This window comes from Taudactylus pleione, unplaced genomic scaffold (genome assembly GCF_031769625.1).
Source record: "Taudactylus pleione unplaced genomic scaffold, aTauple2 ptg000021l, whole genome shotgun sequence".
Taxonomy (NCBI): Eukaryota; Metazoa; Chordata; class Amphibia; order Anura; family Myobatrachidae; genus Taudactylus; species Taudactylus pleione.
Genome location: NW_028284423.1, coordinates 2,149,000 through 2,167,063, shown reverse-complemented (window position 1 = coordinate 2,167,063; position 18,064 = coordinate 2,149,000). Strand labels below are relative to the sequence as shown.

Here is an 18,064-nt window from a genome sequence, read left to right as displayed (position 1 = left end):
TTTACTTTACTAGCCTACAGGTTCACAACAATAAATACTCTCTGGAACAATCTGAGTGTCATTTGTTATACAGGCAAATCTGTTGATTTTGTAGGGGTTGAACATTTTTGCAAGCTACTTTATATACAGATTGTAAAAAAGCATCAAAGCAGAGAACTACTGATGATTTGGTGACTGAATTTAATATTCACAGTTCGGTTTGTGTATAATTTATGCAACATAAAGGAAAATGAATCATTGCTGTATATTACTGTACTGTTAGAAAGTGCCAGGTTTCTGACACAGTTTATTGGCCGTGCTGTCAATGTAACTCTAGATTTGTAAATTAAATATGACAAATATGAAATATGAAAATGGAAAAAAATAAGCCGCTATGAAACTGCTACAAAGTAAGCAATTAAGTGATGTTCTAGTCACTCAGAAAAACAGAACACACATATACATTTGCTAAAGTCCCACAGGAGAAGACGAAGTGAAGATAATGTGTTCCGAGGCTGTTTATCATGTACTTGATACCCTCTGATGCTGCTACAGAAAATGCATTTGTATCATGTGAAAAAGCCTTACACACTGTCCCTACACGCCCTTAATTTTTATTAGCAATGAGCAAGTTACTTAAGACATGAAAAAAAATTCAAGACAGCGAAGGGAAGGAAAAAAAGCCAGGATTATAATCAAAAGTGAAATAAATAAATATATATACACATTATTGTATCGGCTGTATGTGCACCCCTAGTTTGCTGCTAATTATCAACCATGTGCACTTGTCCCTACCCTGTACTAAGGGGGTGATTCAGCACTGGATGGAATTGCAAAGCTGCTTGAATGCAGCTTTGCAATTCCAACCAGTGCTGAGTCACCCCCTTGCTATTATGTTAATGCAGCAGGAGGCGTCTTGCCTCCTGCATGCATTAATGATCTGAGCTGCGTCCACGGACGCAGCATCAGATCATCTGCATGATCCGTGGCCGGCTGAGTGACCAGGGGATCACGCAGGCCGACCATCGCAAATAAGGGAAACAGGCCAGGAAATCTCCGTCTCCGAATGGAAATCTGCTCCCAAACGGCAGCAGACTGTCAATCACTGACAGTCTGCTGACGCTCTGCGTTCAAACACAAAGGACCCATCCTGCACATGCGCAGATTCCCGACTATATAGAATCTATGTTCAGCATTGCACGCTGAATCGCCCCCTAAGTGCAAAAGATACGCCTCCAAACAGGAGTATTTTGTTTTTTTACTTTTGTCCAACTCTGCATACCCCAACGTCACATTAACATCAATGAAGTTTGACTATGTGAGAAGGGACCCGTTACACTTCTTAATAGATGCGATCAAAATGCATATGACTCTGCATCGCTCCACAAAGAGGCATACACACAAATCCACATTGCCCCACTGTGTGTGTGTGCGCAACCAGTGGCTTTTTGAACTTTACCCAGCTGATCAGGCATGTTCACACAGCGTTACTGTACTCAGCTCTGATCTACTCCTTCTATCTAAGCACAGAGTGACAAAATGGGGAGATACATCTCAGTAGTCATACAGCATGAGACTTAGGGGGGAATTCAATTAGTCGCGGTAATTTAAGGTGGGCTAATTGATCCTCTGGGGCTATTCAGCTAACCCCAAAGTCAGCTGCAGCACTGTACAAACGCATATTTCTTTTTGGGTCTGAGTAGACCCGAAAAGATATATGCGATAAAAAGCCTGTTATCGGGCGCAAACAGTGGGTTAACACATAGTACCCGGGAAAAGTGCCCAGACCTGTGTGTTAATGCCCGATACCAGATAATTAAGCGGGCGAGAAAAAAGGGCTGTAATTGAATAGGCCCCGACGTTGAAGTCCGAGGCTACCACCTTTTTTCACCCCAGATAAGTTATCGGGGTTAATTGAATTCCCCCTTTAATCCTTTTTAGTGCACATTTGCGGTATAAAAAAAACTGCAATATGCGTTTACATCCAAACTCTACATGAGCCCGTTTGTATACCGATCACGATTAATTCAGTCGCCATGTGCTACATATAAAGCCAGGCATTTAAATGGTCAATTAACTTTTACAAGGAAACAACCAATTAACCCTTTCAACTACAGAAAGTATACTGTATATCAGGGGCGTCTAAAAGATTTTATGTTGTGGGGGGACGCCCCTGCCCCTCCCCCTTACCTAAGCGGCGGCCACGCGGACTGTCAGGACTGTGCTTTATAGTAATAGGCTGCACAACCCCTGCACTGCACGGAGGTGTAATGTGCAGTGTTTTACCTTAAAGACCGCACCTCCTTCTCCATGTGGTGCAGGGGCTGTGCAGCCTATTACTGTAAAGCTACAAGGCCCTGACAGTCTGCGGCGCAACTCCTTGGAAATATTTGGGTGGAGCCGCCCCCTTGCCACACCCCCACATTCCGAAGCCTATGCTGTATATCATGATCCTTGTAAGACCAACAAATCGATTGCTGACACCTCACAGGACACAGGGAATCAATTAACCCCCGCAGTTACAGAAATAACTAGTAGTGATATACTAGTGCTTAGAAAGAGAAAGCATTAAGGAAGACTTCACAGTTCATTTTGTACAGACCTAGAGATATTACAGCCTGTAGTATAATGTTGCCCAGCATAGAGTATTCATTAAATGTGCAATAAATGCTGCACATGTAATTAATTGGCCATATGTTAAAAGCTGGTGGCTGCAATTACTTAGACACAAGCAGCTATGAATACCATATTTGCTTTCCTGCCAATGCTACGTATAGTTTTTAATTGTCAATTGACCCTAGAATGTGCAGCTATATATATAAAAGCAATTGCCATTCCATGATATTGTTATATGATCTAAACTAGCACAGGCTAAGCGAAGAACCATAATAAGCAGTATGGTTACTAGTCAACATGATCATATGCACATCCATATATAAATATTGTACACTAATTATCTGTGAACAAGTTCATCAGGGCATTAATAATATGACAAACTGCATGGCAACTGTAACCATATGGGAGTGGCTAAGCAATCAAAATATTTTTATATACAGTATAGTCATGCAAATGAGAACATAGTGATTAGTATCCATCAGTCATCTACACAGATAAACATGGCAAACAGATAAATGCATCAGTGGATTTATGAATGACCATCTGGTGTAAAACACCTGCAGTGGCTTGCTATAAATAACCTAAGTGACTAGTTCAATAATAAGTATCGTGACTGAATAGTTAAGCTTGAGATTACAAAATTATTATCATTATTATTGTTGTTCAATTAATAGGCAAAATAATATCTGCCTGCAAACTGAGGCAAATGCTGCTTACCTATGAGATGAAAAGCGGTATGTACACAGTAACAGCATAATATAAAGTCAAGATTCAGATCTTAACTGTCTAGTTAGCAAAATTGAGCATGCAAATGGTACCAGTTATAACATCTGTAATATAAAATGCTGGCAATTATTTATAATTAAGCTATAGGTAATCACCTACTAAGATGCCTATGAAATACCAGTTTTGACACTTGTATAATTCACAGTAATAGTAGCAAGTATCTCAAATTCATAAATCAGGGGTGGCCAATTATTTCAACTTGGGGGACACTTAACAAGTTTAACAAAACTGTTGATGTTCGCACAGAGCTAGGGTGTCGGGACACACATGTGGAGTCAAGCTGAGTATTGGCTCAGGAATTGTTTGTGTGCGTGCTGCAAACATGTGCATGGGAAAAGGGGAAGTGGCCATGTGCCACAGGGATATTAAGCCTTGTCTAAAGCATGCCGTCTAGAGGTTCTGCTAGGCTGGGCCTCCAGTAGGCCAGACCGGTCCCATCAGGCTTACCTCCCTTCTAGCATTTGCCAGAATTACCAGATGGCCAATCCAGCCATGGAGACAGATAAAGAGAGGTACACACATAAAATTAGAGAAACGGTGACAAAGAGAGACAAACAAGACACAAACCATTAGCAAAAAAGGCAAACAAACAGGGCAGAGGAGAAGATTGACAGTGAATGGTCAACACAGGGCTCACCTGGTGAGCCCGACTGGGCTTAAAGCAGACATGGATCTCTGATCACTTCCTTCACTAGTAGTATACATTTACTGTAATGTGCACTGTGTGGTCCCAGCAAAGGAAGAAACAAGTCACTATGAAGTCAGGACATAAGGCCAAAAGAGGAAGATGGCTCCACAAGTTCAAATAAAATGGCGATGACTGTAAACAAAATGGGCCAGACCTAATTCTTAGTGTGCCGCATACAGTTGCAGGCTATATTTTGCTCTCCCCTGCCATCAATCATATGAAGTCCTAAAGATGGTGTCCAAAAAATGTTCATAATACTTACTTGTCACTAGTTGAAACAGGATGCTAGAGATACTTGCTCATTCATCCCCTTCATAGATAGAGCTTGTAAAACAAATATTTTATTTTACCTCTTATAGTAACTTAGCTGTCTCTATTCCTTGGTGAGTACTGGAATACAGTATGATCACATAATGCAAAATCATTTACCAGAGACTGAAAGCCCACCCATAGGACATTCTTTCTTTTACTGTTCTGTCTTCCCCACATATGGTAGTACATGTGAGATAATGCTTACATTAAGTGTTACAATTCATGAAATTGAAGAGTTCCTTTGTTAAACTGCATAAGTCTTTTTGCTGCCCTTCCTTACCCTCCGATGCCACCAAAACTCTCATTCATGCTCTGATCATTTCTTCCTTGGATTACTGCAGTGGTCTAACTAGGGCAGGGCGAGCGCGGCACATGCCCTGGGCGCCATGGCAGGCCCAGCAGTGGGAGGCGCAACGCCCCCCTCTGCTGGGCCTGCCACGGCCAGGACATAGTACCCGCACCGCCCCCCCGCCACCATTGCACCAGGTCCCGGACAACTGTATAACTATGAAGACGAGTAGGCAAGTGTATCACTGCCTGCTGGTGCAGCTGGGGACTGTAGGAGGAGCTGCAGCAGAAGTGCGCAGCCTTGGGGGGAGGACCGCCGGTGGTGGGAGAGGGGGAGCTAACTTTTAATTGATGTCAGCTTTGTTTTTACTAGGCTGGCTGCATTTGTGTGAAAGGTGTGTGTCACTGTGTCAGTATGTATCACTGTGTGTATGTGTATCTGTGTCAGTGTGCGTGTCAGTATGTGTATGTATGTGTCAGTGTGTGTATGTGTGTCACTGTGTGTGTGTATCTGTGTCAGTGTGCGTGTGTCCTTGTGTGTGTATCTGTGTCAGTGTGGGTGTTAGTGTGTGTCTGTCAGTGTGTGTGTATCTGTGATGGTGTGCTGAGACACGACACGGAGAGGAGGTGATGGTGTGGCTGTGAGACGATGCGGGGGAGAGATGATGGTGTGCTGAGCGACGACGCAGGGGGGAGATGAAGGTGTGCTGAGAGATTACGCAGGTGGGTAGGCAGTGGTGTTGCTGAGAGACGATGCAGGGGGGAGGCAATGGTGTGGCTGAGAAACTAAGCAGGTAGAGGTGATGGTGTGCTGAGAGATGACGCAGGGGGGAAGCAATGGTGTGCTGAGAGATGACGCAGGGGGGAGATTATGGTGTGCTGAGAGATGACGCAAGGGGGTAGGCGGTGGTGTTGCTGAGACGACGCAGGGGGAGGTGATGGTGTGCTGAGAGATGACGCAGGGGGGAGGCAATGGTGTGCTGAGAGACGATGCAGGGAGGGAGGTGATGGTGTGGCTGAGAGACGACACAAGGGGGAGTGTGTGTGGCTGGGAGATGCAGGGGGAAGGAAGTTACACAGGGGAAAGGAGTCTCGTTGAATCGCTGTTGTATGATGATGACCTTGTTAATATTCTTACACAAAAAGGCATCTTCCAGACGATTTTGACCTACAGTACATGAATATTGAATACAGACTGAAGGGGTCGTCGTCGTCCCAGGGAGGATACATCACTTCAGAGGTACCACATTGTGAGAAACCACTGCATAGGTAAGGTGCATATGGAATGGAAAGGAATGTTCCCAGAGTGACGAGAAAAGGTGGCGTGTCATGTCGGCACACCGCATTCGGTATGTGGCCACGCCCATTAGGTATGTGACCATGCCCCTTCGGCATGTGACCACACCCATTTTTTTGCCACGCACTCTTTTTTTTCCCTGTTCATATGTGTGTGTGTGTGTGTGTGTGTGGGGGGGGGGGGGACGGGGCGCCATTCTTAAACTTGCCCTGGGCTCCAAAAACCATACTTACGCCACTGGATTACTGTAACCTCCTAATTTCTCATCTTCTTCCAGTTCACCTCTCCTCACTCTAAACTATCCTTCATGCTGCTGCGTGCCTCATTTTGACTCCAAACAAACTACATCTGCAACTTCATTAAGTGGGGGCGATAAAATTGTTGTGTGGGTGCCCAGTATTGCAATTCATTTGTTCATTAATTATTGCTGTCTTCACGCCCTTCCCTTTAGTATGTATGCTCACACAGCAAGGAGCTCCTGTTCATCCCTTGCACTATCCATTCCACCAGTGCTCCTATCCCCTTCAATGACTCTGGCCATGTTTGCCCACCCACACACTAGGTACAGGATCGTTGAGAAGTGTATCAATTTCCAGCTGCGTCTCATGCTCCTCCATTCTTCAAGAAGTTGACCTTTCCTTGCCCCTGTTATCTTATCTTCCCTGTCTGTAGTGTTATTGTAATGTTTAGTACTCAACCATTGTGTATTGTACTTATGCTGATACTTTTACTGTGCAAAGTTTCTTTGTTTCCCTGTATAGGGCTGCAGACGCACAGTGGCACCTTATAAATAAAATAAGTTAATAATAATAATAATATTAATAATAATGAGTGGGTATCTCGGAGAGCTAAAAAAGTTTTACTCAAACTCTTTCTAATTAGTTATCATTCCTTATACTGTGTACACACTGGCAGAATATTGGCCGATCAATTGATACGGCATAGCACAGTCGACGCCCAATAAAGTATGCAGATATATTGGGGCATCGTACGGGCGGTCAGCGTAGGCCGCGAGGAGGGAGGCACGAGATGGCCCTGGCCAGATGATGGTGGTTCAGGGTGTATGAACAACCATCATCTGCAGATATATCTATTAGGTGTGTATCCAGCTTTAGAAACCAAGTAGCATATGAGGTTAAGAGCATGTACCTGTTTAACTGAATTAGATACCTCTTTATGGTAATAACTTTTCTCCATAAAAAGGTTGTACAGTTCATCATCAGTATATGAATGATCATTCATGATTTGTCTTACTCTGTAAATCTGGAAATATGGTAGGCCTTCCTGGTAGTAGGTGAAAATGTGAGGCTAATAATAAACTACTGGCAACAGTAATTTCAGAAGACATCATGATTATAGACTACCTCTCATCTTGTTATGATGTCAACAGTGCTCATGTCAGCACCTGCAGAATGTCCACATTCTGCACAGACCAGCAATGGAGGGTAAGGCTGCGGGAGGGGAGTTTAGGGTTAGGTACTAGGGGGAGGGTTAGGGAGGTTAGGAATTAGGATTAGTAATACTCACTGCCCAAAGTTACACAGGAACTGGCGTAAATCATTCTGACGTCACCGCTATACACGGAAGACACCACTGGAGCTGCCAGACACGCCGTACCAGGTAAGTCACTACTAGATCACCAGGGACGTTTAGTTGACATTCTAATCATGTTGATATATCATCAGCATGTCAGTGTGCTGCATATCGACATTAAGACCATGTTGACAAGATATAACACACCCAGTATATTTCATAGCTAAATCAGGGGAATTGATATAACTTACATGATTCTCCAACTTTTTAATTTCACTGTATCAATGTATACAAATATGTAATATACAAAAATAACAATAATAAAGGAACAATATATAATAGTTGGTGTAGATGAATTATTTTTATTAAAGATCACCTTCACCATCTATGTGACCATTACAGTCTACATATCCACTTAATATAGAGCCAAAATTAAAGTAAAATGTAAAACTCAATTCAAACCCGGTTCATTCAAAACAAGTTCATAAAGGATCATTACATTTTGCTAGAAAAAACAATTATTCACTGTGTAGGTGCCATTTCAGTACATCATCCCCCAGCAGAGAAAGACTAGAAGCACGCACACAAGACAGAGAAGGGCACTCTTTTCATAAATGTAGAGCCTGGTTAGTGTTATAATGGTGTCTGCTACTAATGTAGAAAAAAGCGTGTATGAAAGAAAGCACCACTGGGTCTTCATCTACATGGTGTTCAAGTGTTTCAAAGTCCACTTTCGCCCTGGAGATATCTAGCGATAATTTAACATAATTCAATTTGCTGTCAGATTGGCCAGCTTTCCCTGCATGTACCACCCACAGGAAACAGAAGCCTCTTGGACTTCAAGCTCATCTATATGCTCTAGCCTGACAGATAAGGTCATACCCATGGTCTTCCTCCCACTGAGTCTGACATCTTCCCCCTCCACTAGATAAAGGTGACCAGAAAAGATGCTCTATATGGCCTGTCTACAAGGCCTTATTAGAGCCTGCTAGATGTGAGAGAATACTCTCTGCTAAAGACAAGTCACGCACTTTGCCGCTTAACCCTCCGCAGAGCAGAACCAAGTAACGTGATACAGACTCTGAGGAGAGCGCCAGTTTTACTGACAAGGTATAGTGCTTATGACAGACAAAGCAGCAATTCACACCTTGCCTAATATGGGAATATTGCTTCCTTATACTAAGCCCCAAATAACTCTCTCTCTGAATAAGTGCATCACATTAGGAAGTGTTATACTTAGCAAAATTTTCAGTCTTGAAATGGTTTGGTCTCCTCAGGTTGCTTAGCTCACCAGTGTCCCACACTGAACAATAAAAGGTTGCTTTGTGCATGATTGTTAAGGTGCCTTCACACATACCGACTTTTCATCCAATTTGGCCGATTTCGACGAATCGTGACGACAGATCATGTAAAAAATGGCCAAATCGTGAGTTTCTACTCTTGATCACGATGCTGATGCGCGTCCCCGCTCGTCGTACCTCGCATCTTCAGATCTGCCGTGCTGTAGGGCAGATTAGCCAATCTGGGATACAATGCACTGGCTGCAAGATAGATCTTAAGTCATATTGGAAATTTTTAACTCCAAATCGTGACCACGACTGCCTGGGGAGAGTTCAGGGAGAGTTCAGGGGAAATCGTGTACATCGGCTGATTGGGAGCAAGTCGGTATGTGTGTGGGCACCTTAACAGATGTCGTACCATCTTGCAAAGGAATACAAGTACCATGTCACAATCTGCGCACTTATGGGACAGCAGTGTCACTTTTCTGACAGGATCAAGTTTTAAACATCTGGTACAATTTAGAACTACAGCCATAGCCAAAAGTTTTGAGAATGACAAGTATTGGTTTTCACAAAGTTTGCTGTTTCAGTGTTTTTAGACCTTTTTGTCAGATGTTACTATGGTATACTGAAGTAAAATTAAAAGCATTTCATAAGTGTCAAAGGCTTTTATTGACAATTACATTAAGTTTATGCAAAGAGTCAATAATTGCAGTGTTGACCCTTCTTTTTCAAGACCTCTGCAATTCGCCCTGGCATGCTGTCAATCAACTTCTGGGCCACATACTGACTGATGGCCGCCCATTCTTGCCTAATCAATGCTTGGAGTTTGTCAGAATTTGTGTGTTTATGTTTGTCCACCCGCCTCTTGAGGATTGACCACAAATTCTTAATGGGATTAAGGTCTGGGGAGTTTCCTGGCCATGGACCCAAAATTTCAATGTTTTGTTCCCCGAGCCACTTAGTTATCACTTTTGCCTTATGGCAAGGTGCTCCATCATGCTGGAAAAGGCATTGTTCATCACCAAACTGTTCTTGGATGGTTGGGAGAAGTTGCTCTTGAAGGATGTTTTGGTACCATTCTTTATTCATGGCTGTGTTCTTCTATATGAAGTGATAACTATGTGGCTCGGGGAACAAAACATTGACATTTTGGGTCCAGGGCCAGGAAACTCCCCAGACCTTAATCCCATTGAGAACTTGTGGTCAATCCTCAAGAGGCGGGTGGACAAACAAAAACCCACAAATTCTGACAAACTCCAAGCATTGATTAGGCAAGAATGGGCGGCCATCAGTCAGTATGTCAGTCAGTATGTGGCCCAGAAGTTGATTGACAGCATGTCAGGGCGAACTGCAGACGTCTTGAAAAAGAAGGGTCAACACTGCAAATATGGACTCTTTGCATAAACTTAATGTAATTGTCAATAAAAGCCTTTGACACTTATGAAATGCTTGTAATTTTACTTCAGTATATCATAGTTACATCTGACAAAAAGGTCTAAAAACACTGAAGCAGAAAACTTTGTGAAAACCAATACTTGTCATTCTCAAAACTTTTGGCCATGGCTGTACATCACCCTGGAAGTTCTGGGAAATTACAGTAGTTTCTGGCTGGAGACATTTCTTAAGGAGATTCATTGAATCACACAACTGCAGCCTAACTGGATTTTTCCTCTAAAACTTCAAGTCATAAAACTGGTGGGCGTATTACTTTAGGGACAGATCCTAGTCGGAGATGCATGTGTCGCGGGAGGGAAAGGGTTGGACGGTACATATCAGGGGACGGAGCAGGATGGAACAGCATACAGAGAGGGGAGCAGGGTGGTACAGAGTGGGGCAGTATAATATATATATATATATATATATATATAGCTAGCAAGATCAAGAAAGCGGCACTCCACGGGTTAAATAAAAGATTTCAAACAAGTTCCATCGAATCAATGTTTCGGGTTAATTTCAACCAGTCAGCAGGACACATATGTGTGTTGATGACGGGTTGAAATAAACCCGAAACGTTGATATGATGGAACTTGTTTGAAATCTTTCTATTAACCCGTGGAGTGCCGCCTTCTCGATCTTGCCATTTTAACCAATGACTGGCACCTTGGTATTTTCATTATGTGAATGGGAGTGCCGACTCTATGGACAAAGTGTGTGTATATATATATATATATCGTATGTTTTGAGGATTACAAAAAAAAAAATCAGTAGAATTTCTGACATTTGCTGGGAGGATATTGACAAAAAATATTTAAATAACTATGGGGCCATAACTAAAATAAACACCAGTTCCTGTGTGTTGCTGCACAAATATACAACACAGAAATAAATAGACATTTGTTGATTGTTTTACCTGACATGTTTGCAAGACTTGTTCCAAGAGACTTCAAAATGAGTTGGAGTTCTCTTACAGCAGCAGCGGCTTCTTCTCCACAGGTCATGTCAGGTTCCATTACAATTTCCATAAGTCCGATTCCTAAAAAGCAAAACATAAGCCTTGATAATCAGTGTCTGAACTTACTAGGCAAGACAAACCCTTTGGTGTTAATTATATTACATACAATGCAAATATGGCCTCAAGCTATATAGCAGCAATAAGTGAATTTGAATTTAATAAACATTCTGTACATTATGTTTCCATGAATATACTAAATTGATTTACCCCTTCACCACTGAGGCATCTCTCGTGTGTGCTGAGCGTGTTCTGGCACTTTTTGGACTGGTTACATTGCAACTTCAGTATAAGTAATTCGTTTATGCAGTAATCACACAAGTTATACTGTGGTTTTTTCCTGAAAGGCTTTAAATATTCAGAAAATAAACATCAATTTGCTTATACCTCCTCACACGGCAAACACAATATACCCAGTATGGACAAAAGAGTGGGTTTTATTAGATTTAAAGAAAAGCAAATGCATGTATTTATTGTTTGTAATCACCAAGAGAAAATACTTTGTGGTTTCTTCTGCACTAACCCTCCTTTCCACAACAGCAAAACACAGGACGCTACACATAGGTTTTCATAATATAAACTGTATATGAAAAGAATGGTTCGGTATGTTTTGTTGACGTTCATTATGTAGACCCCATAATGTCGACATGGTCAAAATGTCGGCAGACACATCTTGACATTGAAAATGTCAGCACTGCCAACATGTTGACATAAAAAATGTCAGCAGATACATAATGTCGATATCAAATTATCAACCTAACTCTAAAACTAAATCCTAAACCTAACCTTAAACTCTAACACTAACATTTCTATTGTTGGCACATTGACCGTTTTCACATTTTAGAACTACATATCATTTCAATGAACCACTAAAATGTGAAGGAATAATACTGTGTCCAAACAAAGAATACCATTGTGAACACGAAACAACTTAAAGCATCAAATAAGGGCACTCTGACTTTATTGAAGCCAGAATGGGAGGAATCTGGTCACTAGATTCCCCTCATTTCTGTGCTTCTTAACAATTTCTGTAGAGTAGTGTAAGGGTCGGCAACCCTTGGCAAATGTGGATGTTTCGGCTGGCACTCGGTGGTAGCTCCTTGGCCGACACTACTTGATATCTCCTGGATCCAGCCACTTATTTTGCCAGATGCCACAGGATGAAGGGAAGAACGGTTCTCTGAGATCTTGCTCCCTTAACCTCCGCACACAGTCCGAGTGTGGCCGCCACTCTCATTTGTGGGATGTCACACATCATCAGACTTGCACTTGTCGTCCCATTGTACAGTGCTGCTGGGAGTCCCGGGTGTAAGAGAGACAGCTAGAACAGTCTGCCTCTCCAAAGCAGAGTGACAAACTTTTTTCGATTTGGAATGTCGATGGTCTGGCACCCAAAGTGAAAAACGTGGCCTACCCCTGATGTAGGGTTTTATTGGCTGGTGATCATAATTAGGACAGCAGCAGGTAGAGTGTGGTGTTTAGCCTTGTGTCTGTTACACTGATGATTTAAAGAATAAGCTCACATTTACCAAAGTTGAAGTTATAAATCAAAACAAAGTGAAAATACATATTTTTTAAATTGTCTTTAACGCTTCTCTAGTTCCAGCAAGTTTCGAGCCCTATTAACAGCTTTCTTCTTTTTCTCACGTTGTTATTGGTGACAGCTGCTGACAGCACAATGTTGTTTGAACGCCTATTCTTCTGCCCTACACGGCATCATAACCCAGACTGACAGTCTCAGATGATTGTCACGCCAAACAATAAAGACATGAGGATGCTAGTACCGTAAACCAGAGCAACCAATTTTGTTTAATCTAAATAATGGAAGGTAAGGCACCACATTTCAAATATACATATTTAGTAATAAAGAGCAGGGTCACAAAGTGCAGTATCGGAGGAAATCCTGCCTTCACAAGCCAGTAAACACCAGTGAAACGTTATCAAATGAAGTTACAAAAAAAGTGATGTCGGGACAGCCAAATGTAATATTTTGGGGAAGATGTTTGAGGAAAATGTCAAGTTATTTACTAATAAATTCTCTTTAGTATATCCTTCAATCTGTACAGTTTTTAGGGAATTTGCTGTTGCATCATATGTTTAGGCACCCTAAAAATTATAGTGATTTATTGAACAAATATGAAAACTGAGACAAAAGAGGACACATTACATGAGTTTTTTATCCTCTCCATTCTTCTTTTACCACCAACCTGCGTCAGACTGGGGTATAAAGGGCCCATCAGAGGAATGCAATAATAGGGGCCCATGCTTAAGCGTTGTGATCATCCAATAGAGGAGGTGTTGCTTGGCTAATCAGTAGACAAATATTGGTGTAGTTTCTATGGAAGGTAACTGTCCCTCTAACAGATTTACAATGTACAATTCAGGACCTCATTCAGAGGCGCTCGCAAATGCGAGTGCTAGCTCAATGTGATCGCTCGTTCTGAATGAGGGTGGGCGGATCTATTGTCTGAGCCGGCCTCCTGGCCGCTCGATAGGCTGTGGGTGACCACCCACAGCTTTAGCGAGCAGCCAAGTTGATGGTCCCGATGGTCAAGACCATCGTGACCATCGGAGCTTGCGACGAGACCCTTGTGGTAGGGTCTCGTCTGCCGCAAGCTCCAGTGAGCTTTTGGCTCTATTAGAGCCGGAAGCTCACCACTGACATCACAAGTGATGTCAGTGGGGCCGCCCCCAAATGGCAGGCGTTCCGCCTCCGTTTGTGTAGCCACCCCCCCGCCTACAAAACGGCGCGAGCTGTCGATCAACATCGACAGCCGCCCCTTTTGTAGTGATCCCCGGAGCAAGATAATTTCTCTCTCGCTCCGGGGCTTGCACACGCGCAGTGCGGCCGCTGCACGTGCGCAGAGCCCAACATCGACCCGCTTGCGAGCGGGTCTGAATGAGACCCTCAGTGCACAGTCTGGAACATGACCTCTATAGGGGGGGGCCTTCTGGCAGTGAGACCCACAGGGGATTTCCCCTGTACCCGTGTGGGTCAGTCCGACCTTGCCACCAACATTAGAACTATTCAAAAGACCTCAACTTTTGTATATCTCCAGCCAATATAGAACACTTGTTTCTAGTTAGTTCATGGAATAAGGAAATAGGCATTACATTTTAAAAAGCAACTACTGTATCACTCCCCCTCAGACACTTACCAGCTCTATTCAAGTCAATAAGAGTTTGTCGCCTTGAGTCATCATGGAGACTCTTTCCACTGTCTTGTTCCAGCTGGACCTGTTTAATCCTGACGCCCTTAGTAACCATTTGATTCCATTTTGTTCCTACTTGGTATCGGTATGTGAGAAGCCCATTGACTGCGATTGGAAGCCTTTGTTGTGTAATTTGATAACCAGCCTGCAAAATAATATCACAAAACATATTAGTGAAATAATATGAGATATGGTAAGAACTTACCCTTGTTATCTCTATTTCTACGAAGTCCATAGGGTTCCACAGGATACCTTGGGGTATAGGTGTGACGTCAGTCGCAGGGCACCAAAGAGTTAAGCTTTCAGCCTCCCAGGATGCACTAGGTCCCCCTCCTATACCCCGCCCCCGGGCCAAGGCACCTCAGTTAGTTACCAAGCCATAGGCCGGAGGAGGAGAAGGAAGAGAGAGAACAAAGATCTGGACACATACAAGAATCACATTCTCACCAGAGGGAGACGGAAAACCGGTGACCAGAGCAAAAGTCCATCTGCAGCACAGGTGCGACAGGGCGGGAGTCCTGTGGAACCCTATGGACTTCGTAGAAATAGAGATAACAAGGGTAAGTTCTTACCATATCTCATATTTTCTACTTCAGGGTCCATAGGGTATCCACAGGATACCTTGGGGATGTCCCAAAGCAGTATCCTTTAAGGGTGGGGACGCTCCTGTGCAGAAAGGAGAATCCGCCGCCCGAAGGAAGCATCCTGAGAGGCGAAGGTGTCAAACCTGTAATACCTCACGAAGGTATGGACAGAAGACCACGTAGCAGCCTTGCAGATCTGAACTGCCGAGGCACCACGTCGAGCTGCCCACGAAGGACCCACAGACCTAGTGGAATGAGCCTTCAGAGAAGGAGGGACCGGTAGGCCTTCATGAAGATAAGCTTCAGAAATAGCCATACGGATCCAGGCTGCCAAAGTTTGCTTTGAAGCAGGCCAACCCTTTTTACGGAAGCCATAGAGGACAAACAAAGCGTCCGACTTCCTAAACGAAGAAGTGCGGTCAACATAAGTCCTTAAGGCCCGCACAACATCCAAAGAGGCCTCACCCACGGAAAGACCCGGTGAGTTAAAGGCCGGAACAACTATTTCCTCGTTAACCTGAAACTGGGAAACAACTTTGGGAAGAAACTCGGGCCGAATGCGGAGCACTGCCCTGTTCCCATGAAAAACCAAGAAAGGGGGTCTACAAGAAAGAGCCCCTAACTCAGAAACACGTCTGGCCGAAGCAATGGCCAGAAGGAAAACAGTCTTAGCTGTTAGCCATTTAATATCCACTGAGCCCAGTGGTTCAAACGGCGGTCCTTGGAGAGCCCTCAGGACCACAGCCAAATCCCAAGGCGCCACAGGTGGAACAAAGGGCGTCTGAATACGGAGAACACCTTGCATAAAGGTGCGCACATCCGGGATTGTAGCAATCCTACGGTGAAACCAGACAGATAGGGCCGAAACCTGTACCTTCAAAGAAGCAAGGCGAAGCCCATGATCTAGTCAAGCTTGCAGGAAGGCGAGAATCCGAGACAGACGAAACTCCCGCGGTGCATAACCTCTCGGTCGACACCACTGGAAGAACGTATGCCACACGCGATGGTATATCCTCGCGGAAGACGGTTTCCGAGCTCGTAACATGGTACGCACCACAGAGCTGGAAAACCCCCGGGACCTCAGCATGGCCGTCTCAACAGCCACGCCGTCAAAGACAGCCGAGTCAGGTCCGGGTGAAGGCAAGGACCCTGAGACAGAAGGTCCGGTCGTAGCGGCAATCCGCAGAGGACTGTCCACGGACAGACCCTGAAGGTCTGAGAACCAGTGCCGTCTGGGCCACGCGGGAGCTATCAACAGGAGCGTCCCTCCTTCCTGTTTGAATTTCCGGATTACCTGTGGAAGAAGGGAGACCGGAGGGAACAGGTATGCGAACCGGAACGTCCACCGGACGGACAGAGCATCCACCAGAGACGCCCCTTCGTCTCTTGTGCGAGACCCGTACACTGGCAACTTGTTGTTATGCCGGGACGCCATGAGGTCGATTTCTGGAAGACTCCACCTGTCCACCAGTAGTTGAAAAACGTCCGGGTGCAGGGACCATTCCCCTGGATGAACGTCCTGGCGACTTAGAAAGTCCGCCTCCCAATTTAGCACTCCCGGGATGAAGACCGCTGATATGGCCGGAAGATTGCGCTCCGCCCAAACAAGGATCCGAGAGACCTCTACGAGAGCCGCCCGACTGCGAGTTCCTCCTTGCCTGTTTATATAGGCCACGGTGGTAGCGTTGTCCGACTGGACCTGCACCGGGTGACCCTGGAGAAACCGCTGTGCCTGCAGGAGAGCATTGAAGACCGCACGGAGTTCCAAGATATTTATTGGAAGCTCCGCTTCTGTCGGCGTCCACCTGCCCTGGAACAAGTGTGGACCCGAAACTGCTCCCCAGCCCCGAAGACTGGCGTCCGTTGTCAACAGGACCCAATTTGGAACCCAGAACGGACGTCCCTTGTTGAGGTGGGTCGTCTTTAACCACCACGCAAGGGAGAGGCGAACCTCCGGGGTGAGCACAATCGTCTGGAACTTCAGAGACTGAGGCAGCCCGTTCCACTTGGACAGGATCAGGTGCTGCAGAGGTCTGGAGTGAAACTGGGCGTATTCCACCATGTCGAACACCGACACCATGGAGCCCAGTAACCTCATCGCCGAGTGTAAGGACACCCGGCGGCTGTGCAGACAACTGCGCACCCCTGACTGTAAAGCAGAGATCTTGTCCTCCGTCACGAAGATCCTTTGCTGTCCCGAGTCCAATAAGGCTCCAAGATGCAGAATCCTCCGAGACGGGATTAGAGTGGACTTCTGCCAGTTGATTAGCCAGCCGTGCCGTTGCAGCAGTGCAATGGTCAGGTCCAAGTGGTGTAACAGGAGCTCTGGAGATCCTGCCACCAATAACAGGTCGTCCAAGTACGGCAACATGCGGACTCCTTGCAGCCGCAGAGAAGCCGCCATGACCGCCATCACCTTGGTGAAAACACGTGGTGCTGTCGCCAGGCCAAAAGGTAACGCCCGAAACTGGAAGTGGTCGCTGCGGATTGCAAACCGAAGGAACTCTTGATGGCGCAAAAGAATAGGGACATGCAGGTAAGCGTCCTGTATGTCCAATGACACCATGTAGTCCCCAGGTTCCAGCGCCAGAATGATGGACCGTAGGGTCTCCACCCGAAACTTCGGGACCCGCCAAGACTTGTTGAGTGCTTTGAGGTTGAGAATCGGACGATATGACCCATTGGGTTTCTGTACCAAAAATAGATTTGAATAGAAACCCTGGCCCCTCTGGGAGAATGGAACGGGCACTATAACTCCAGCCTGGAGCATAGTGTGCAATACCTTCCGCAGCTCCGTAGCCTTGTTCCGGTCTGATGGTAGACCCGTGGTGAAGAATCGAGCCGGGGGTCTGTGCCGGAAGGAGAGGGCGTACCCGTGGGAGACCACCTCCAGAACCCAAGTGTCTGTCGTAGTGAACGACCAACACCGGGAGAACTGCAGCAGGCGTCCTCCCACCCTGGGATCCCCCAAAGGGAGGCCCGGACCGTCAGGCCGCAGGCTTGTCATCTGGCTTGGGGGCCGGACGTCTGGTACTCC

General features: G+C 45.1%; 1 protein-coding gene across 1 annotated transcript in view; it reads right to left on the bottom strand.

The window, feature by feature from the left end:
• The window catches only part of GATB (glutamyl-tRNA amidotransferase subunit B), a 167,522-nt gene that overhangs the window by 64,590 nt on the left and 84,868 nt on the right, over positions 1-18,064 (bottom strand). Inside the window, exons 4-5 of the mRNA XM_088448261.1 lie at positions 14,390-14,588; positions 11,133-11,255 (exon numbers count right to left, since the gene is read on the bottom strand). Of these exons, the coding sequence (XP_088304387.1) occupies positions 11,133-11,255; positions 14,390-14,588 (322 nt within the window). The remainder of the gene's footprint in view (positions 1-11,132; positions 11,256-14,389; positions 14,589-18,064) is intronic.